At 42.0% G+C, this 21,741-nt stretch overlaps 2 protein-coding genes across 6 annotated transcripts in view; both read right to left on the bottom strand.

Moving 5' to 3' along the window:
* map7d2b (MAP7 domain containing 2b) overlaps nt 1-13,776 on the bottom strand; it is a 32,412-nt gene extending 18,636 nt beyond the window's left edge. For 3 of the 5 annotated variants that reach the window (XM_085287606.1, XM_085287609.1, XM_085287610.1), the window contains exons 1-5: nt 13,284-13,775; nt 12,243-12,329; nt 11,338-11,391; nt 10,961-11,121; nt 1,535-1,679 (exon numbers count right to left, since the gene is read on the bottom strand). In XM_085287606.1, the coding sequence (XP_085143732.1) occupies nt 1,535-1,679; nt 10,961-11,121; nt 11,338-11,391; nt 12,243-12,329; nt 13,284-13,320 (484 nt within the window). In that variant the 5' untranslated portion in view covers nt 13,321-13,775. Of the gene's footprint in view, nt 1-1,534; nt 1,680-10,960; nt 11,122-11,337; nt 11,392-12,242; nt 12,330-13,283 lie in introns of all 5 variants that reach the window. The other 2 variants (XM_085287605.1, XM_085287608.1) reach the window with 1 other exon arrangement.
* A 1,099-nt stretch (nt 13,777-14,875) lies between these two features.
* On the bottom strand, nt 14,876-21,629 carry eif1axb (eukaryotic translation initiation factor 1A X-linked b). The gene is made up of 7 exons (XM_085287679.1): nt 21,456-21,629; nt 20,510-20,593; nt 18,041-18,144; nt 17,813-17,863; nt 17,446-17,527; nt 16,802-16,893; nt 14,876-16,115 (listed from the first exon to the last, which is right to left on the bottom strand). The coding sequence occupies exons 1-7, from the start codon at nt 21,469-21,471 to the stop codon at nt 16,110-16,112; spliced, it is 435 nt and encodes a 144-aa protein (XP_085143805.1). The 5' UTR covers nt 21,472-21,629; the 3' UTR covers nt 14,876-16,109.
* Nucleotides 21,630-21,741: the final 112 nt, after the last annotated feature.

The following is a 21,741-nucleotide window of genomic DNA, read 5'->3' as shown; positions in this document are numbered from 1 at the left end:
ATGAAGATTAACCAGGACCAGGACGACTGGAAGAGGCAAGCAGCTCATCATCTGAAGCATAACACATCACCTGTCAAACATGGTGCAGGTAATGTTTTGACATGTGTATGTGTGGCTGCCAGTGGAAGTGGGTCACTAGTATTTATTGATGATGTGACTGCTGATAGAAGCAGCGGGACGAGTTGTGAAGCGTACAGGGTTAGACTCTCCTCAGGCAAATGCTGCACAACTGATCAGAGCTCCACAAGGCCCCGTGGGATTAAAGATGAACGCCTGCATTTCAATCACATGTCGGCTGTGTGATTTAAACTCCACTGTGGTGGTGTACAGACGCAACATTAAAAAGGAAAGTGCCATTGTCCAAAAACGCATACACAGATATACTGCTGGGTCCCTTTGAATGCTCCTGTATTAACATCACCCGGTGCCAGTTCGGATCAATAACCGTAATCTCAGTGCTTATTTTTAAATTATTCCCCCAAGTCTTGGCAACAAGAGGAGAAATAATCCTTTGAAAATGGACACACATAAAAGAAATCCTAATATTTTTTTTCACAGGGTTGTGTATCTGCTGTGATCCCGGTTGGGTAAATATCTGCAGCAGCTGCTATCACGGCCTGAACACCTTGTTCGAATAAAGTAGCAGCTCATTTTGGAGCTCGGGACCAGAGGAAAATACGCAGCACACAAACACACACACAAAAACACACACTTTGCGTCTTTGGGTGAGTGTCTGTCCTTTAATCGAGCTGTAAGATGAGCTGGTGCCGTTTCTGCTGCAGTGAGCGTTCTGCCGGGCCCCACAGATCCCAGAGCAGCGCCTCTTCCCCAGTCAGCCGGGCCGGAGCCAGAGGAGCTGCCTGGTGGACCCGATCCCGGCTCAGCTGGTGGGTACTGTGAATAATTGATGGCGTTATGAATGCACCACAGCATAGAGCCAGGCTCGGGCCGACAAGAAGACAGAAAACATCTCAGAAAAGAGTGACGGTGAAGAAAAGAGATAAAATACGAGTGATGGAAGTTGGCTCAGTGAACAGCCCTGTGTCGCACTTTGTTTATGTGTGTGGCCTTGTTGCGTTCAAGGTCTTCTGAGAATTAGTCCTGCATCCCAGCTCGGAAATAAAACACACAAACATAAAAATAAACCGGCACCTGTAGCACGTTTAAACAGCAGTTTACAGGCACAGCTTGACCCCGTCTGATCAGGCTGAAGCTTTATGAACTCACTCCGAGTCTCTCTAAAGCCTGAAGGGGTCTGGAGACAAAGCGTTCCTGCATTGCAGCCTCCCCACCCTTTTCCTCCACTGCCCCGCTGTGTTTTCTCCTTCTCTATATCCTCACTTCACCTGCTCTTTGTCCTCTGCTTTTACGTCTCCACCCTTTATTCCCACAGCTACCCCCCCGTCTCCTCCTGACCTCCAGACCTCCTCCTCCTGAAACATCTCTCCACTTCTCCATCACTACCAACCCCCCCGAGTTCTAGAAATCAAACCCACCCTCCAATGACATCATCATCATTTCTGTTGGTACTCACCCTCCACTCCATCAGGCGGTCCTCCCCATGTCCACCGTTTAGGCCTGTTATCCAGGTGCTCCCGGGCTTCTCCTCCACCTCCACCTCCTCCTCCTCGTCTTTCAGGGCCCCCGGCTCTTCGGCGTACCATGGCCTCCAGCCTCTCCTGCTCGTTACGTTCAGAAACAGGGAAGAAGAGAGATTCTCTTACCGAGCCATCGCTACGGCGACGGATGCCGGGCGATGCACTCGGAGATGGCTGCGCCATGGTTACCGCATGCAGCAGCAGCGGCAGCGGCCTCGCCCCTCTTCGCGCTCGTCTGTTTGCTGTCTGCTGGTGGTCACCAGCCCTCGCTCGCCCGTCTGCCACTCAGTGATACAGCAGCTCTGTTCGCTCTCTCTCCTCCGTCTGCCGCTCCCTCTCTCCCTCTCCCCCACCTCGCAGTTCAATTCACTCCTCCTTCTCTCTCTTCCTCTCTCCCTCTCTCTCTCTATGTCGATCACCCACTCCCTCTCTAATGACTGAGTCTGTTTCTGAAGCACTTTAGTCAGACGGGAGGAAGCAAAATGCAGCCCGTCACCACCCCCCACCACATGCATACACATGCATGAACACACGTTTACACAGGGGACCATGCCTGCACACACACACAGATGGTGGGTGGATCGGAGATTGATACTGGTTGCATTTCTTTTATCCTTTTGCCTTCCTCTACCTTTGCCTCTGGACTGCATGCATGCTGCAGTGTGACAATAACCATTCCTAGAAAATAAAAACACACACTCGGCATTGGGGAGTGACTGGCAGACACAGATTAGTAAACCATGACTGGGTACAATTATTAATCTTACATCATGCTCACAGTTTGAGGAAAACAATAAAAATCTTTCATGGATTTGGGCCTGTATGAACTCAGAGACATTTCTGTTGAATATTAAAGGAATGTTATGGCGAGACAGCTGTTATTCCTAATGATTGACATTCTTAATGTCTTCATGCTGGAGTCACGGTGAGGTCCTTGTTCTATTATCTGTGGGAAGGATTTTGCTCCAGATCACAGAGTGAGAGCCCATTCAGCACAATTTTAACTTATCACACATTGACACATCAAAAATAAAATACTATAAATTGTTACATGCAACCTAATTCTGTTTTGCAACATTATCCTTGAGCAAGAGCTACTGGGAAAACAGACAAAGACCCTGGATGCAAACCTCCTGCCCTCTGCTGTTGTTACTATAGAGGACCTCGCTCCTTTGTTCCAGAGCATCATTATTACTTAGTGAATGTCTGATTGCCCTATTGTGCTTACAGCTGTAGATGCACTGTATGCACATGCAGAGTATTTCACATGCAAAATACATACAAATGCGAATGTGAAAATATTTCTCCCTAAAACACCTTGTGGCCTCAAGTGACGCCTCAAAAATCCAACCATTCAGGTGGACGTTCAGCCAAGAAAAGACTTCATAAAATTTGGATTCTTGCATTATAAAAACGCACCAACAGCAGATTTTTTAAATAAACCACACAGTTAAAATAAAAACACCCCGTCAGCATCTGCAACGCCCAGATCTGAGATGCACGGGACAAATCCAAACTACTCTGCGCTGCATGCAAACGTGACATGTTGACATTTCCAAAGTTCACCTCACTCGACAACAGCTCGAGGCTGGTTCTTATTTTATTGGCACTTCTCGCTCTTTGTTAGCCGGCATCACAGCCACAAAAAAAGACAAAGTTTGTTGGCTCTGTCATTTGAAAAAGAGATATATTGACAATTATTTTGAGATGTTCAATATAAGAGCGTTGAAGGTCAGTTCAGAGGTCGAGCAAAGTGCAGCGTTTATTTAAGCTGACAGGTTCACTAGAAAAGTCAAAGAGCACAAGACAGAGCTGGGCAAAGGGCTTTATGTGCAGACAAGCAGGTGCAGTTAATAAGCACAGGTAAAGGTAATCAGGGCGAACGGACAATAATGAAGGAGGAAGTAATACCAATGGAAGACATCCAAGAAAGCCAACCTTCAAAGTAAAACAGGAAATAAACAAAAGACCGCTAACACTAGAGACACAAAACTACGGCCACAAAAAGAAATAACAAAATAGTTGCCTGGCGCAAAAACTCAATAAACAAAAACCAGAACAACTAAAGCTCTGCATTACAAACAGCCCTACAAACCTCAATAACACAACACCAGGAAATAAGTCAGAAAAGCATAGATCCCACGTCGAAGCACACGTGAGACCTCAGAAAGGCAGAATTCAAATATATATAAAACACATTTATATAAATCTAAATGTTTTAAGGGGCAAAATAAGGAGTCAATTACCTGAAAAGTAAAATCCAGGGAATAAATTCATGGAACCAAAATTAAAGTCCTCACTGGTGTATTAGAAACACTTAATTAGGGTTCATTTTTAGATTCATGACTTTGTCGGGTTTCCTAATGTCATTAAGTGACGGACACTTATTTCTATTTTGACATTCATATTTGATGAATATAAACATGTCATAGGATGCCAAATAAAGGCGCCAGGCACCTTAAAGAAATCAGACACATTTGTGAATCTAAAATGAGCTGTTATTATATTCAGATATATTAAAGCAGTAAATTGAAGCCTTTTAAGATTAAAGAATATTTCAGGTTCAGGTATATTTGTAAAGGCCCCTTTGTTTTATTTTGATATTTGCTGTTTTTCATATTTAAACTGTTTATTTGTTTAAAATAAATAAATGTTAAATGTTTGCAAATTTGTTGGGTTGTCCGATTGTCCTTCTTTAGAAAACAGACTTTTATTTGAAACTATTTATATTTATGTAAAAATGTAAGACCAGAAGAGAAGCATTTTCCATTTAGTGATGTTCTCATTGCCTTACGAGGTAAATATTATCATCCCTGCATTTATTTTTATGTGTATTTTTTATTTGTTTATTCATATTATACCTGTTTGTACACTGAGCTGTTTCTGTGTTTGTTGCAGAGGGTAAAAAGTGAGCCGTCTGCTTTTTATGTGGCTCAGCTTTCTGGTCATACTGGATTTCCAATCATCGACCATTAAGGTGGCCCATGCAGAGTAACTGCCCAGCACAGAGCTGAAACACTGCTTCAGTGTACTGTCTGTATATGGAATGGGTGGAAATGCCCCACCTCAGCACTATGGGGGTGGGGTGAAGGTGTATGCACAGTCACGCACATAACTGCAGGAGGAGGGAGAGGCTGCGGGGGAGGGGGAGTCAGGATTTAAAGGGAGACAGCAGAATGTGATGAAGGTGAGGGAGGGAGTGAAGATGTGGAAAGAGAGTGGAAGATCAAAGATAGAGAGGAGGGCTGGGATGGATGAGCAGCCTGCAGGTCCCCTCATAACTGACTCCTGATGAGTACTTTTACTAGAGTGCAATTTGCTTTATTTATCAGCGGCAGAGCTGATTGAGATGATTTACAAGGCAAACGTGGCAGAGTTAGTCATAATGGACTCGTTTACCTCTGCAGTGCTGAATGTGAAGTGAGCCTGTCTGATGAGATGAAAGGATTCAACACAAACCGTTCATGAGACAAATAAAACAAAGAGTCGAGTGCTGCAGGTGAGCTGTCAACAAGACACGGTCAGTAATTAATAACACTACTCAAAGTAATAGTATTTAGACAAAAATGAACCAGGTTCAGTTTTTATCTCCAAAATAACCTCAGACTAATATTAAATCCATTCTGCATATTTTATTCTTGGGCTTTATTAGAGTAGCTTTGCATGATTCTCAGTTCAAAATAATCTGGTTTTATGTTATACTGAGCCTTTGTGCAGCCCCTCAGTTTATCCTCTGTCTGAAACGATCCACTTTAGCTGCTCCCACTATGAAAACGCTACGTCCACATGAACAGAATCAGCTTTTTGGGATTGTTGGCTGCCTCTCATAAACAGAAGGTTTGACCATATTACCCTCCTCTGCTTTGGTTTCTGGGAGGTGCTGCTTCACACCACACAGAGTGAAGCAGGTCCCGGCGACATACTCAAATGGGGAGGCATGATCAAATGATGGAGGTCAGCCGTGACAACACACACATCTAACATGGTGGAAAACTCCCGAGCAGCGTGCACATGACATCACATGAGAAACCTCAATGTACACACACACATTAAATTTGATTTGTACAAGGCCAATTAATAAATCTGAGGCGTTATAAAGAGTTAACTGCAGAGACAAACACTAAAATAATAAGTCTGCAAAAAAAAAGGATTTAAAATCCTTTTTTAAGGATTCTATTATCTCTAGTTTTAAAACCACTAAACTCCAATGCAGAGCTGGAATAACTGAAATTCATCAACAGACGATAAAAAAACAACTATTCCGATGACTACTCATTAAAACGTTATTGCTTCTAAAAGGTGAGAGACTTTAAAACTTCTTTTGGGATAGGAAACATTTTAAACTCCAGGTGATTCTGACTGGTATCTTCTCCTCGTTTTATTCCTGGTTTATAGATTCACCTAAAAAGCACAAGAGCCCCGGTTCGATCCTGGGAGGAGACAAATCCCTGTGGGGTTTGTGTCAGGAAGGGCGTGAAACCTCAGCCAAATCGAACATACGAGGCTACCCGCTGTTGTGACTCCTTGTGAATAAAGGAGCCATTGAAAGCAGTTTTTATTTTTGTTTCATAGACAAAACTATTTATTGACTGGTTCAGAAAGGCCCGCAGTAGCCTCTAACACGAGCCTCGTGGAACCAAAGCTCAGTTGCACACTGCACCACAGAACATGGAGGAACTTATCTGCTTTAAATACTGACAAATGATTAGTTAGCTAATGGATTTATGGAGCTGCAAAGGATTACTGTTATATTTTTATAATGGATTCATTGTTTTTCATCTATCAGTGCTAAACGATGATCAAAAACCTTTTTAAATGTGGTTTATGGGTCCTGGTGAGGTCTCTCCTTCCTGGTACAATCAATATAAATTTAAAAAATGCATCCCGCACTGTGACTACAAGCTATTTCGTTTTAAGTACTTTGCTTTGTTTTAGTTTGGATCCTGTATTCACTCTCTCGTCACGTGAAGCACTTCGATCCTGCAGCTTTGCTCTCCGGTTCAAAGGTGAAATATGTGCTTGTCACAGCATCGACTGTCTGTTCCAGTAAACGACACACGATACGCTGGAGGTGATGTCATCGTCCCGTGAGCCCAGCTGATCATTATATCATTAAGTTATGCATATGAGGCGGAAGACACGAGGTGGAGGAGGAGGTGGAGGCTGTTAGCAGTCAAAGAGAGCCTCCACATCAATAGAGATAATAATCCCCCTCCTCCTCCTCTTCTTCTCTCTCCTCTCTGTGCACCACCTGTTAACCCTTTGTGTGCTGGTTAGCTTTCCAAACAACCACCAGAAATGTATGCTCTCGATACGAAACAGCCGATCATTAATTCAGCAGTGTAATAACATGAGTCAGTGGTTTTAGGCAGAGTGATGCCCACTCATGACTCACGCAGAGTGAGATGAGGTGTTTCACTGCTTCTGAAGAAGAAGTAAAAACAGAAAGAGCTCGTCTCAGCAGCTCAGCAGGATCCCACACCACAGCTACATCATCATATCTGCTGCACATCCGTCTGTGAATCTGAGTCATTTCACAGGATTATGATCTAAAGAAATAGTCCAGTAAAGGAGACAATTACTGCCTTTGTCTGCAGTGTAGTAGGAATGGTCATATAAGAGATCGCAGAAATGCTGAATGGCTTATGGATCATTTTTTAATATATACTTTTCCCTTGTTGTTACCAGCGCCTGCTAAGCTGTAATGTGCTACTACTGCTAGAAGGTGGCAGTAATGTGCCTCTGAGCCGTTTGCCAGCTTTTATTAAGCAGTACAAAGAAAAATTGCTTCGACTGAGAACTTCTAACAAAGAAGAGCTCTCCTCTTCCACACAGACGCCAGGATGAGTGGGGCTCTGTGGAGCTGTAGAAACAATGCAAACTTTGCAGCGTAAACATTTTTCTTTTGGAAAATTTAATCCGGTTTTTAATAACAGTTGCTCAATAAATAGTTCCAATTTTTGATTTTAATGAAACAACTCTGTAAGTGCTCCACATGTCACTGCTTGATTTCAGGCTAAGTCAGCCTCACTGTAAGAGAGCTGTCTTTTTCAGCGTGATGCGGTATATGTGACACATTTAGCTCCATTCACTGTATTTATTCTTACAAACGCCCCCAGCTGAAGTGCAGACAATTTCTGTACAGTGGGATTAACAGGAACTGGAATTCCTCCCTTGTAGCGACACTGGTCCCACTACCTACCAGGTCTCAGGCCAGTAAAGTGTGTGGCCTGATGAGATCAGATGCTTCTGTACAAACAAGACAAACATGCAAAGCCAAAGTTGACTACAGCCCTCAAAAAGTCTTGTGTGGAACATCTTTAAAAAAGTGAGCGAGAATGACGTCCAGTGTGTTTAGAGAGGTTTGAGTCGGTGGTGGAAAGACACAATCTAACAAGCCCAGTTAATTGATGAAAATCTAACTATAATTTTACTTGAAATGTTCATTCTTGTATTATAGGAGTGTTTTTCTCCACATGTGCTAAAAATGTGGTAGAATAAGCTGTGGGACAGGGAAGCGCCCACAGCCAACTGAGGATATAAAAACAGGGCCAGTATTGTGACAATATGATGTAGTGTGATAATTACAGGGGACATGAACTAGAAAGAAATGAACTAAACAATCTTCAGTCCATTACTGATCTCTACTTCAGGCGAATCAGTTTGAAACATGAGTTGATGTTGGCGTAAGTTTAATTCAATGAAGACGCCTCTGAGGGCTCAGCGTACGAGGTCAGAAGACGGCCTCCAGAGAAAGATGTAAAAAATCAGCTGTGCTGCAGAATGGAGATGCCCAAGAAGATAATCATGAAACGCAGAGTGGCCGGACTAAAATCACAGAAGAGAGCTCTTCATACAAGAAGTAAGAATTTTAATTTTGACTTTCAGGTCACGCAGTGGCCGCAAAATATTGGAACTTCAATCACAGTTCAGCTGAACCTGAATATTAATGCATCGCTCATCTACACATAACACCACAGATGACTGCTTTCTGTTATATCTTATTATATCTCATGTCCTGGTTTGTTCTTGGTTGCTGATTTTTTCTGGCAATAAGGTGAGGAGAGGATTTCAAAATCCCAAACCTGGGGATGGTGCCCTGCTCAGGAAAACAATAATGTCCAGTAACTTTAAGTCTGCAGACAACCAGCCAGCTAAACTTTTCATGTTTCAGCTGAATGCACACAATTGGTCTGCTGGCAGAAAGTCTTTAGAGCTTCTGCATTAATTACTCAGGACTTTCCTAAGCTCTGGTTCAGCCTGACAACACAGCTGGAAACACACTGACTCGATTATGGATCGACACGGTTAATAATTCAGTGTTGGAGAGCAGCGAGCTCACAGACAGAAAAGGGAAAAGAGTGATCAGTGGTGGGAAACAGAGAAAGCCTGTCTTTCCAGGCTTTCTCTGATCCTGTGATCAGGTTTCTGAAGAGGGGAGATGAAGGAGGAGACAGTCTGAGGGGAGCACAGCTCAGATTTTATTTCACTGAGAAGCATAAAGTCTGTGTGACCTGGGCTGGATGATAATCCAGTTTTATTGTGCTGACCTTCTTGATGATTGATTACATTATTGTCTCGATGCTGTCTAAATTAATGATTTCATACTAATGACCTTTTAAAAACTTACAAAAGAGTATTTTTCTAGCTTAAAGCTGCCAATATCAGATACACGCTGTGTGGCTAAGGTACAGCTAACTGGCTAACTACCCTCATGATAATAGGTATTACTGTAGAAATTAAATGTTAGTTATATATGTTTGTTTGTTCTAGAAGATTTATCGATGGATAAAATTATCTGACACTACAAAGAATTTAGCATCATATTGAAGTAATTAGGCAAGCTAGCCAGCTAGCATTCCTACTGAGGTATGAGGGCTTTGCTTGCTAGTTCATACTTCGCAAGTTCATTTGAGAGTCTGAACCTCCAAGGTGGGAGGACACAGTTAGTATTTCCCCTCAAATACATTTTTAACCCTTAATTTCATTTACTGGCCTGTGCATATGATATGCATAATAACAGATTTCTTTACAAAACAGATTATTAAAAATATATATATTTTAAGCATAAATAAAACACTGAAATAAACCAAAGATCACCCCACAGAGAAGACCTAAGTGAATCATACCCTGCATTTAATGTCTACCGAGTAGGGAAAAGGATGTGCCTGGAGTCAGGCAGTCGGAGCTCATGTTACCTGCCGAGAGCACCCGGCTCCCACAGATCATTTTTAAAACTGCTGCTAGCTGGCGAGGCAAGAGGCTGGTTGTTAAACTAGCGGGGTGGACATCTCCAAAAACGCCAGACCTTTTGTACAAATAGACAATAGCTTGATAAATCACATATTTGAGGTTAACCACAACTACATTCTCGACTAAAAACATCTTAAAGGTTTATTTTGTGTCACAGAAACATTAATATATTCAAAATGTAAGAGTTTGGCCCTACTTTTGTTTTCCGTTCCAAATGCATGCAGGTGAAGCATCCTTGATGGGTGGAGCAGGAACACAGTGGACTTTTAACTGGAGCTGTACTTGTATGTTTCACAAGTATGCATGTTGAGAAACAGCCATGAAATGCTAGCAAGCACGTTACAGCAGTTTTTAGCTAACCTGGTTGTTAGTTGGCAACCAGGTACCAGACCAGCCCCAAGGGGTTTGAATGAATTAGCTGTGCGTATCCCCTTTAGCTCACTAGTACTGTTTGCAGTTTAGCTGTGTTAGCAGTTTTTTAAAGACTGCACAAAGTCAGATTTTTCTCCCAACCACACTATTCGCCCATGAATTGACTCGCCTCTTATGTTAACTGTATTTTTCCTTGACAGTCTGCAATGCAAACAAATGACCTGAAACCCAAAGCAGCAGAGAGCTAGCGAAGCTCATCTTTCTTTCCCAATAACCCTGTCATTAGTTAAACCCTATCTGAAGCCACATATGCTTCAGAGCCTTGGTGGGTCTCTACTCTTCTCATGTTATCTGAAAGCACAGTTATGGTCCGTTCCATTTGAAATTCAAAGACAGAATTTTTTGAATTCCTAGTCTGAATTTTAAAGTCAGAGCAGGTCACCAGCCCCCACCTAACAATGAAGACAGTGGTAGAAAGCTTTATTTGTAAGTGGCTTAAAAAGCCAAATGTGGAGAACAGACCAGACCCTGTGCAGGAACGTGCAGAAGCTTTGATTTTAAGCACAAAAACCAAGCCTCACGCTGTTTAGCTAGTGAATTCTACCTTTCTAAAGAGCAAAGCAAATCCAGTTTTTTTGACTTTACCACTGGAACTCGCTTATCTTGGGATGACATCGTTCTAACATCGGGCTTCCCAGTTAAATGGAACGACGCATTAGTGTGTTGTGACCTCTGACCTTTTCCGCCTCTTGCTGTTTTCGTCTCTTCTCCACGGCCGCCACCTTGCGCTGCTGCTCCTTCCTCCTCTGCTCCTCCATCTTCCTCCCTCTCTCCTCTGCGCAGCGTTCCAGTTGCTGTTGAACGCGACGCTCTTTATCCTGCAGCTCCTCCGACAGCTCTGCGCACACACCGGGGTATTCGTTATTTACTTATTTAGAAACTCAACTTCTACTGTTTCCTCCACAACATTTTAAGGGAAATAATGCACTTCTTGATCCACTATACAGCACACTGCGTATCACAGGAAAGCCTCCAACAATCTGTGTGCGTTTGCCAGTGACAGATGAAGCAGACAGACCACACTCAGCTACACCAGCTGGACAATCGCTCATACCTCGAATTTTCTCTCCGTCGTTGCTTTGCTCTTTTGCTAAATGCAGCTGGGAGCCTGTAAAAGGAAAAATTAAGTGATTAGTTTGGCCGCCTGCAGGTTCTACATATGTTTGATATCTTTCATGTTTTATCATGTTGCTTTAGCTCCACCCCTACATGTAATCACATTCACTTTGTTTGGAATTTTAACCACACAAAAACACAATCTGAAAAACAGTTAAGACAAACACGGGAATGACTCAAAAATAATACTAACGTTAGTTTGCATCTATCTATGTTTCAGTGTCTAACCGGACGCTGACTCTGGATGGCATTTCCTTAGACTTCCAATAAGATTATGAAGAATCATCAGTCATTTTTTGACCAGGATATGTCCTTCAACAAACACATATTAAATAAATAAGTGTACAGAAGCTTGTTGTCAAAATTTCAGGTTGCTATCTTAAAAATTTCACTCAGTAACTCTTATCTTCAGGTTATTTTCCCAAGTTGAGTTATCTTCTTAGAAGTTTTTGTTAGTAAGCAGAAATCCTGAAATAATAACCCAAAATTTTGACTTCTGAGGGGCAAAAGAACCTTTTTGTTTTATTCCAGGGGCAGAAACAAGCTTCCACGAATATGACTGTGTCATTAACTTTTGTTTAATCTCTCTTGCAGGTTTTTGTTTTGCAAAGTCATTCACTTCCTGTGCTTGATTTTTATCAAAACAGAGTTCTTCCTTCCTGCAGTCACCAAGTGCTGCTCATAGGGGATGCTGTGATTGTGCAGTTTGTTTTCAGCTCACTAAATAAAGCCCCTGGAGATGACTGTTGTTTTGAAGTGGCGCTCTATAAATAGAACTGTCACCTTCTTCTTTATTAAAATACTGGGAGTATGTAAAAGGCTATGATGAGATTACACATTTACCTGGAGGGCTCCTGTGATTGGATGGTGATCGAGAAGGAGATGCGTGCCTGTTGGCGAGCAGTGTTGGCGCAGGAGGAGGGACCAGCGCTGTGTTTTGGGAGAGAAGAGTCAGACATGATTCACACTTGGCCGAGAAGCAAAATAAAGCTGAAAATGTAAAGCCAGAGCGGCAAACGTGACCACTCTGTCAATATGGAAGAGCAGGGATTAAGAAAGCTATCAGTCACAGGGCGTCCAGATGCAATACATTTTCTGTCAGTCACTGCTTCGCCTCTGGGGGTCAGATGTCAGAGCAAGACCCCTGAGTGTAACCTCCGGCCTTCTTCCTGCTCCTTTTTTTCCCTCTTAATCTGTCAAACTGACAGCCTGAAAGCAGCCAAAGGGCAACTATCCACCGTGCTCTGTGCATTCAATGGTTTTTTTAAAAAACAAACAAACAGTGGTCTTAACATACAGGCATTAGATATGCAAATACATGCAAACATGAGCCAAAAGTCCCCTCTCCCACACTCTGTCTCCAGTGTACATTACATCACATGCAGAAATCTGCTGTTTGTTTAAGAGGATGATCGAGGACTGTGGATGGTTAAAGAGCTGACAGCCCATAAAGAGGGATGGGTGGAATCAATATAATGTAGGATAGCAAACATAATCAGTTAGAATATTTATGCTGGCCTATCATAAAATATACTTCCCAAGACGTCATTTGATGTGTATCACTCACGTAGACCTCTATATATGAAATGCAACAACATATTTGTACAACGCAACATGCAAAACCATGCCTAAACATAAGAAACATTACACATGGAAAATTTATTTCCAGATGCACATATCTAAAGTAATTCTTCAGTATATGCGGATGTAACGCATGACTCTTTAAAGGTCTTTAAATGAAAATGCAGCGTGAATCAGTCCTATCCAGGTTAATGGTTGTGGGTTAATGTTTGTCCATGGGCGTTTCTGAGCGTAGGAAGATTACCCAGCCAATAATACACATTTAATATAAGATTCATAAATAGGAGCATATATTTTTCTCACCTGTCATGTCAGCTGGACCTGGAGCCACCTGGGTCATCGAGTGTTTTCCAGTAGAGGGACGTGACAAGAGCCAGAAAGACGTTAAACCCGCGGTACCCCACACAGGAGAGCGCCGGTCCGACACAGTGACTCAGGAGAAGTCTAGGAGGATGCTAGGAGTATGGAGGCACAGGGAGGGGAGGGGAGCAAGAGTGGATTTCTATTCGATGCTATAAAACGTAATCTTCATGTCAGTCCTCGTATATACTTCTCTCAGATAAACCAGAACCGATACCGCCAATGTAGCCATATTTAAAGCTTCAAATACAAGGGTAGCTTCAACGAAACGTCGGGACTACTTCATAAAATAAAAATAAAAACATTGGAATGAAAGAAAAAGATTAAACATTGCTCTTTGTGATATTATAAAAGTATCTAACGTGTAGTAAAAAAAATAATATTACATTTTCCAGCTTTTTGGTTTATAACGGAAACACGAACCTGTGACCGCTTTACATTTGACTAATTTACATATTAATGCGCCCACTCGCGCTGTTATGCGTCGCTTAGCAACCAGGTAGCGCCTGTCGCTTGCCCAGAACTATAAAAGCAGCTTGGCGGAAGAATAAATCACTGTAAAGCAGCTTTACAACATGTTTATGTCACTTACTTTCATTTTTGTAACTTTTCAGATTAAATCCGTTTGTCGTCACAAAAGGACACACTCTTCCTCACGTGGCAGTAAAACTAGCTGAAATTGGCTCGTGACAGGCCGCACGTGCCGGCCCCAGCGATGCAGTTACGTCATAGATAATAGCAAACCGTGAGGATGGCTGCTGTAAATGTGGGTCAGTGCTGCTGTTTTCAGATCAAAACACACACACGCTTACTGAGTCGCCTCAGATGGCAGCGCTATAAATAACAACAATGAGGTTTTTAAATAAATCACAAAGAAAAAATTAACGTGTGGACCACAGCCTCTCAGATACAGATGTTTTTGTGTGATAATTGCAGAAATCCAACGAACTAAACCAGCCGATGTCTTAAAAACGGTCAAAATCCGCTTCGGTGTGCATTCAAATTATATCATATTACATAAACCCAATAATGTGGTAAAATGGACCTTTATGAAAAACCTGCAGGACATAAGACACAAACACACAGAGTATAAATGCAGTATAAACAGATACCAAAGGTTCTGATCTAATTAGGTATTGTTTTTGCAAGCGCTGTGCCAGAAAAAGCCTGCATTACTGAGCTTCTTTCCTTGGTCTTTGTTCTCCCCAACGTAAACATTTAAGAGTAGAAATAATATGAAATAAGAACTTAAATAAGGGACAGAAGGACTGGTCAACTTTAAATAAAACCATTTGGAGACAAAGAGCAGGCACACTGTGAGCCTGAGGCTGAAGGATTCACCACAGCAGGTCGTCACTTCCTGCACAGCCTCTCCACACTGTAAGGACAAAAATACCAGCTTTTGTTCCCTGCAACCCTGAATGTTCTCAGCTTAAAGTGCCCAAGAGCACAAGGTCAGTTTATCTGTCCTGCTGCCACCATCAGACCGGCACAGGAAGTGCGTTAGGCGCCCAAAAACCACGATGCCAGGTCAGTGGAGTTAAGATCTTTATTGGAAACCCAGCCTTCAAACATCATAGTACATTTTAATTTTTTATTAATTCAGTTACAACAGCAACAGGCCCCACGTCGGCTAGAGCAGTGGTTCCCAAACTGAGGTGCTGGGCCTCCTCGGGGACTGCGAGGAGGGGAAATAGATATAATATGCTGCAGATATAAATCACTGATTTTTCTAGAGGTTCTATGCGATGATAAATGGCTGTGCTGTGAGGTTTTACTGGTTTAACTGGTGGGGATGTCTGCAAGGGGAACGTTTGGGAACCGCTGGTCTAGTGACCGGAATTGCGAGCAGCAAAGAGTTCAAAGAGAGGACAAAGAAACAACAACAGAAAGACAAATGAGGGAAGTAAACAGAAGAATACATCTGAGTCTTCTTTTGATTTTAGGGGAGCAGGATTGCCTTCATTCAGCCTGGGTTTAAACTAAAAATACGAGCTTATGTGAGCAGGCAGGGCGTAAAGGAAAGGGAGCAAAAAGCCACCGTGGTGGTCAACGCATTCTTTCTGCAATCAACAAACAACGATAAACGATCAAGGAGGAAAAACACAAACTAGTTAATGTTTTTATTGGCGAATCCAGAGATTCTGTACTCGTTTGTAAATTCCACAGTGTGAAATGAATATAAATACATTTTTAAAAGATGACATGCACTAGGTGTGAGATATTTTGCAGTCATGAGACAATGAGTGTGTTTTCTGCGCAGCTGTGTGTAAAATTAAGGAGGAAACAAAAAATCAAAACTGAGATGGCAGATTTGCCTTTTTCTGTTGCAGCTGGAAGCAAAGGGTAAAAATCTAGAAATGCTCCAGATGTTCACCTTACACGTATGATGCAGTCAATCAGCTCAGATTCTCCACAAAGGTGGGGAAAGCAAACTGTCGGCGTCATCATCATCTTCATAATCATCCTCCTCAGTGGTCTCCGTCTGATAACTGAGACAGTCTCTAAAGCAGCGTCTTGTCTAATAAATCAAAGTACTGATGGTGATCTCCCCCGTGTGAAATGCACTTAAAGTTCTCCAAACAACAAAGATGTCTACTGATGATAAACAAGCTGGATTAAACATACTGTATATTAATAAACTGTATTGGACTGGCATAGGCTGATCTTAATAAAAATAATTATTTTCGGTGCGCTGTGTTCGGCTCGAAAGATCCCAATCGGAGCATCTCTAACAAAATCCCACCTTCTCCCTCCAGTGGCAGGATTTTAGATCTGCAAAGAGGAAGAGGAAACATTTGAGTTTGTTCTGCACAATCTGATCCCAGCGTGCACGCAGTTTAGTTATCCACCATATTTGGACCAAACAAACTACTTCTACAGTTTATATCATGTTGGGGGTTAAAGTGCAACCAAAGATGGTGAGGATCATCAAATATCTAGAAAATCTCTCAAATGCATTAATCTAAAACACATGTGAAAAAAAGCCAATATAAGGCTGTTAGAAGGTGCAAGACTCCAAAGTCACTTAAAAACAAGTTTACGCCCAGGCTCGCTCAGCTAAACTGTCTCGTCAGAACCATCCTCACATCTCCTCTTTTTTTTTTTTTATTGTTTTAAATCAGAAATGAACTTAAATACGACCAATTATGATTTATAAGCTTTTTGTCTATAAAATGCAATAAAATGTGACCACCACAACTTTTTTGATGACACAAGCTCCAAGACCAAACTTGTTTAAGAGCAAGCAAAGCTCCACTGTGTCTCAGAAAATAAGGTCACTGATGGAGATTTAGCACTAAAAGAAGAAAGTAAAATTATGCTGCTAGTTCTTTATGTTTAATTCAAGGTGTTGTACTGGCTTCAAGACTACTTTTGGGATTATAATTCACTCCTGTGAAGAATTAAATTCAGGTACTTAGAATATATAAAAAAAATATTGTTCAATTACGCCAACTTACATCATCAATGTCCTCATCGTCATCTGCAATGTCATCGAACTGAATCTCATCGTCGTCTCCAGGTCCAAATGTGTCTGTCTCGTTGATTTTGGCTGCAGATGAAACAGAAAATGCATCAGAAACATCTCACGAGTACTCACGCCGACCCCAGAGTGAATCTAATCACGCCACAGGGTCGGACTGTGCAGTTATAGATGCTCTGAATGATCACCATCACCATCAGGGAGCAGTTTGGAAATGAGACTGTCACCACTTCTCCACCTTGCACGTGATTTATTAGTGGAGAAACCTTGAACTTTTATTTTGAAAGTTCATGCATGGCTAACCGGGTAGCCCTAACGCTTCCTCTATTGTTTTCCTGCAGTTGGTTGGGTCATCACCACGGTGCTGCTACTTTGCTCAGTCCCAAAATTCAGTATGTTTGTGATGTGCAATGAGGCCCTCTGCTGATCAAAACCTGCAACTATTTTCCACCTTGGATTTGCAGGAAAACAGAATCCTACTTCACCTACAGGTCTGACACAATAATGTTTGTGGAAGTTCATGGAAGTAAAACAGACACCAGACAACCAGCTGCAGTAACATTAACACAGCAAGTTTTTAAAAAACCGCCTCGTTAATGTGACACGTGCAGCGTAACTCACCGTGCTCTGGCAGCTCTCCGTACGCTTTCAAACTGCGAGCCTCGTCTGCGTTGTACTTAAGGATGACGTCAGCTTTGTTGTCCTGGAACAGAAGTTGGGGTTGAAGTTTGTGTTACTGATCACAGTAACTTAAGATTTTTTAACTAAGCCCCCCTACAGAGCCCCGTAGGTAGGACTCTCCATGTAAACACAACTGTGAGCAGTTTTCTGTTATTTGTGGCCATCATAAACATCAACATCTCTACTGATAAAACACAAATAAGTTTAGGAAAAGTAATTCAGGCTGTTAAAGCTTCACGGTGCCCTCTCAGTGACTGACAACAGTATTAGTGGTCTGATCTGAAGCCTGTGTGAGCCACCAACACACCTGATAATCCCTCAGCCCGACCAGGATGATGTCCGACGTGTTAATCCAGACCTGGAGGAAAACAAAACAAAGCAGGGATGAGTGGCACAGGGTCACGCTGCACTTTGTGACCCGCACACACGCTGACGGCGGCTGCCTGAGAAAATGCTGACGCGGCGTCACACCACAGAGTTTCCTCTGTGTGTGATGGTGGGAGAAGGCGACAGAAGGTGCTCGGGTCATTCCTACCTTTTTCCGGAGTTTTCCTCTGATGTGGCAAAGCCGCTTGGTTCCATCGAAGCACATCGCCTCCAGACGTCCGTTCCCCAACATTTTAATCACCTGAGCGTATTCTGAGACACAAGAGAGCAAAGGAAGCTTAAATCAACCCGTGATATACTCGCCTGTAATAAAGGGCTCGTACACTGTTCAGAATAGGAGGAATAAACCATTATGAATCTATTTCAGCTGCCTTGGTGCAAATGAAAGTGACAGATGCACTGGATGAGACAACAAGACAACCCCCACAAAGGGATGGCAGGTGGTGCCCACAGACTGCTCGCTCTTCCTCTCTTCTGACTGATTTTTCTCTAGTTTTGCTTTTAGTTAGTGTCCCGGCTACTGATGGTTGCCCGTGCAGTCCAGATCCTTCAGGATCTCCATGCCTGCGGTTACAGGAAAGTTTGCAGAGTCTCCCAGCAGAGTGCCAAGATTTGGAGTGGACACCAGCAGGAGCAGAGCTAGACAAAGCTGTAGATAACAGCAGGAACAGTATGTGCTGCTTTGCAGGTCACTCCTGTGCATGTTTCTGAACAAACTGTTCACACTGAGCACATGCGACAGACGTGAGAGTCTGAAGCCTGAAACACACTCCAGAATGACTGCAATCCTATCCTGGTGCTTTGGGTTCTTCCTGGTACAGAACAGTTCTTGAATGATGAAGGCAGAACTGACCCACACCTTCATCAGAACCTCTGAAGTGTTCTGTACCCATGCTTCCAAATAGCACCAGACTGTCCAGGAGGTCCCTGATTCTCTGATCCAGGTCTGGCAGGATCAGTGACACATGCACCGAGGCTGTAGGGAGTGGATCCAGCCATAAATATTTGTGAATGGCATAATGACACAAGATAGATCATCCAGTGATTGCAATGTTTAACTTTAAATTTTAATTTGTTTTTAAACCTGCTCCTCAGAAGGTTGTTACATCCGGATTTGAGCAGTGAATTTTTGAGCAGCTCCAGCTGGATCCTGACACTTCTAAGCTGAAGATCCAGTAAAGCCGGTAAACCCCTCAGTCATCCAGCGCTCTAAACATCACTGCTCTTAAATCCTTGCCTTCTGATAAAAGGGAGTTTTTCCTTCCCACTGTCACCAAATGTTTGTTTATAGTAGGTCATGTAAAAGTTGGGGTTTCTTTCTAATGCTGTGGGGTCTTTACCTTAAAGCGCCTTGACGCAACTGTTGGTGTGAATTGGTGCTATACAAACAAAATTAAATTGATATGAGTTAAATGACACCTGCAGGCTGGGGAGCTGGTGTGTTTTGACTGTCTGCTCATCAACTACAGCTGATATTTTAAATCCTCACAGCTTAACGAGACATTTTTTAAGCAAATATTTGATTTACCATCAAATAATTGTCACATATGCAAGCACAGGACTGAAAACTTCAAGCATTTTTTTGTTTGGATAAAACTGATTAGATTAGACTGAAAGATTACATTTCAATCTTAGAGATTTAAGTAGTTCTAACATGAACGATGAGCTATGACACTCGTTTACAATTCTTAAAACTGTGCCCAACTTACAATTGGGATTTTTTTTCCTCCTTAAATTTATTTTTGTCTTTTTGTATTCATCCTGTTACTTTCTAAACGTTTAGATGATATTCAGGTTTCGCCAAAGCATTTAAACATTTTTATATCATGTCTTCATTTTGATTTCAAGTTATTGAGATCTTTTTTTATTTGCAGATGCTAAAAAAAAAAAAAAAAAGGAAAAAGAGAGAGAGACATAATATAGTGAAACATAGCTCTGTGTAACTGTGTTTTACAGCTGATACAGTAAACTAACACTAGAACAAACTTTTATTATTACTATTTAAATAACTTTTCTTCTTCATACACTGACCACTACACTTTTAGTATGTGACGTATTTGTTTTAGGGAGGCACTTTTTATTCTGTTTTATTGAATTTAACGAGCTCACTCTACAGACCCAACTTATCCAATAATATGCAGCTTTTTAAACAGCACTTTGTTTCATTCATTTAAAAGGTTTAATTTTTTTTTTTTTTACATTTATTACATTTTATTTTGTATTTTACTCATCACTCTCCTTTGTGTAACTCAATTTTATTTTCCCATAATAAGAAGAAACACTGTATTTTAACTGAGACATACTTTAAAACCTTAATAGTTCACTCTTCATCCCACTCACATCAAACACACTAAATTACTGTTTGTTAAGGACATGCAGTGACACTTAATCCTAGACCTTATGAATAAGTTTATACTTCGTCCTACTCCTTTTTGAACACGTAAATGCATCAGTGCTATAATGTTGTCAGTGTTTTGTTTACCTGACAATTTTCTGTAAGGCGCTCCTTTCTGTGAACAGCATTATATTGTGCAAGCAATACTTGCATACTTGCTTAGCTCGGAGGTGAAGGCAACTCTTCTAACCCACAAACAGAATAAACTGAACCCACACTCACCCTGTCCATCCTCCTTGAACACCAGCTCCCTCTTCTCAGACTCATTTTCGTTCTTTCCACGTCGCCGATTTTTACCTCCTTTACCTGTAAACAGAAACAAGCAGAAATACATTAGTGGTTTGTGTCAATTTCACTGTTTTGTTTTTTTAAACGTACATATAAATAATTTTGGCGCCATAAACAATCAACCAACAATTAAATGGAAAAACACCAATACTAAGATTTCATCAGGTTGGCTTGAGTGGAGTTAAATTTAATCAAGCTTAAGGAAGCTTTTTGTTTAGCAACGGAACAAAAATGACTAGAAACACCAGAAACTTCTGCTAAACAAGACAACACTGACACCTTGTTTTAAGTACGTGTGAATGGTTCAATTTCAGTTATCCAAACTGGCGTTTTATCGTGGTACACAGCAGAGATGGCATTAATTTCAACGCCTATGTGAGCTTCTCTCTGAAAGGGGAACCGGACAGAAAGAGGAGCTAACCTTTATGTTAAGGGTCGTAACATCGTCCAAACGCTACAATACCATCTGAAGAATAGTTTAGAACCCAGTATAAAGACACTCTGGTGTTTTAAAGGGCTGCATATTGGTGGAAATTGGAGGCGGATATTACGGGCCGGCCCGGGTGGGGTAACTAGGTAGAAGCTAGCTGGTTAGCTGTAATAGTTAGCAGCGGACTACACCAGTAATCAGGTTAGCTCAATCGTTAACGGAGAAGGAGAACTTTATTAGATTTCTCCTAAATTCACAGTTACCCCGCATAGAACCAAACAGAGCGGGTAAACATCACGTATACCACGCTAACGGTCGTGTAAACGAGGCTCCGCGGGGCTAACTAGCAGCAGCCGGTCGGTGTCACGTTTTAGCTGCGTGTGTCCGCGGCGGGCTCCGACACAATCAACTGAAACTCGTCGCTAACGGATGGCTTCCCGCTAGCCTTACCTTTATTTTTGGGCATATTCTTTCACGCCTCGGTCACGGTAGTTCCGCTCGGTAGAAATGACCAGCTGTTAAACAATAACTGTTCACGAGAAGTGAGCGAATGCAGAGAAAGCACAGATCTGACGAGATGCTAGCTACTCAGCGTCGAATCACTCATCAGAAGTGCGCATGCGCAGACCAGGATATTCAAAACCTCAGTACTTTATTGGAACAGGGCATTGTTACAGAGACAAAGCGCTTCTTTCAGTAAAGAAGCAACAGTGACGAAATTCACCTCTAATAAATG

The sequence above is a fragment of the Mchenga conophoros genome, linkage group LG9 (assembly GCF_057382185.1).
Source record: "Mchenga conophoros isolate Kocher_MC1m ecotype Shallow Benthic linkage group LG9, M_conophoros_male_GT1.1, whole genome shotgun sequence".
Taxonomy (NCBI): Eukaryota; Metazoa; Chordata; class Actinopteri; order Cichliformes; family Cichlidae; genus Mchenga; species Mchenga conophoros.
Note: the sequence above shows the minus strand (reverse complement) of the source record. Positions and strands in the feature narration are given on the sequence as shown.

What these genes read in the sequence shown, in the direction of transcription:
- eif1axb (XM_085287679.1), bottom strand. An exon ending in GTTCAAGGAGGATGGACAGG is followed by an intron (nt 18,145 to 20,509) that starts GTGAGTGTGGGT and finishes CTTGTGTCTCAG; the next exon opens with AATACGCTCAGGTGATTAAA. An exon ending in GAGGAAAACTCCGGAAAAAG is followed by an intron (nt 17,864 to 18,040) that starts GTAGGAATGACC and finishes GTTTTCCTCCAG; the next exon opens with GTCTGGATTAACACGTCGGA.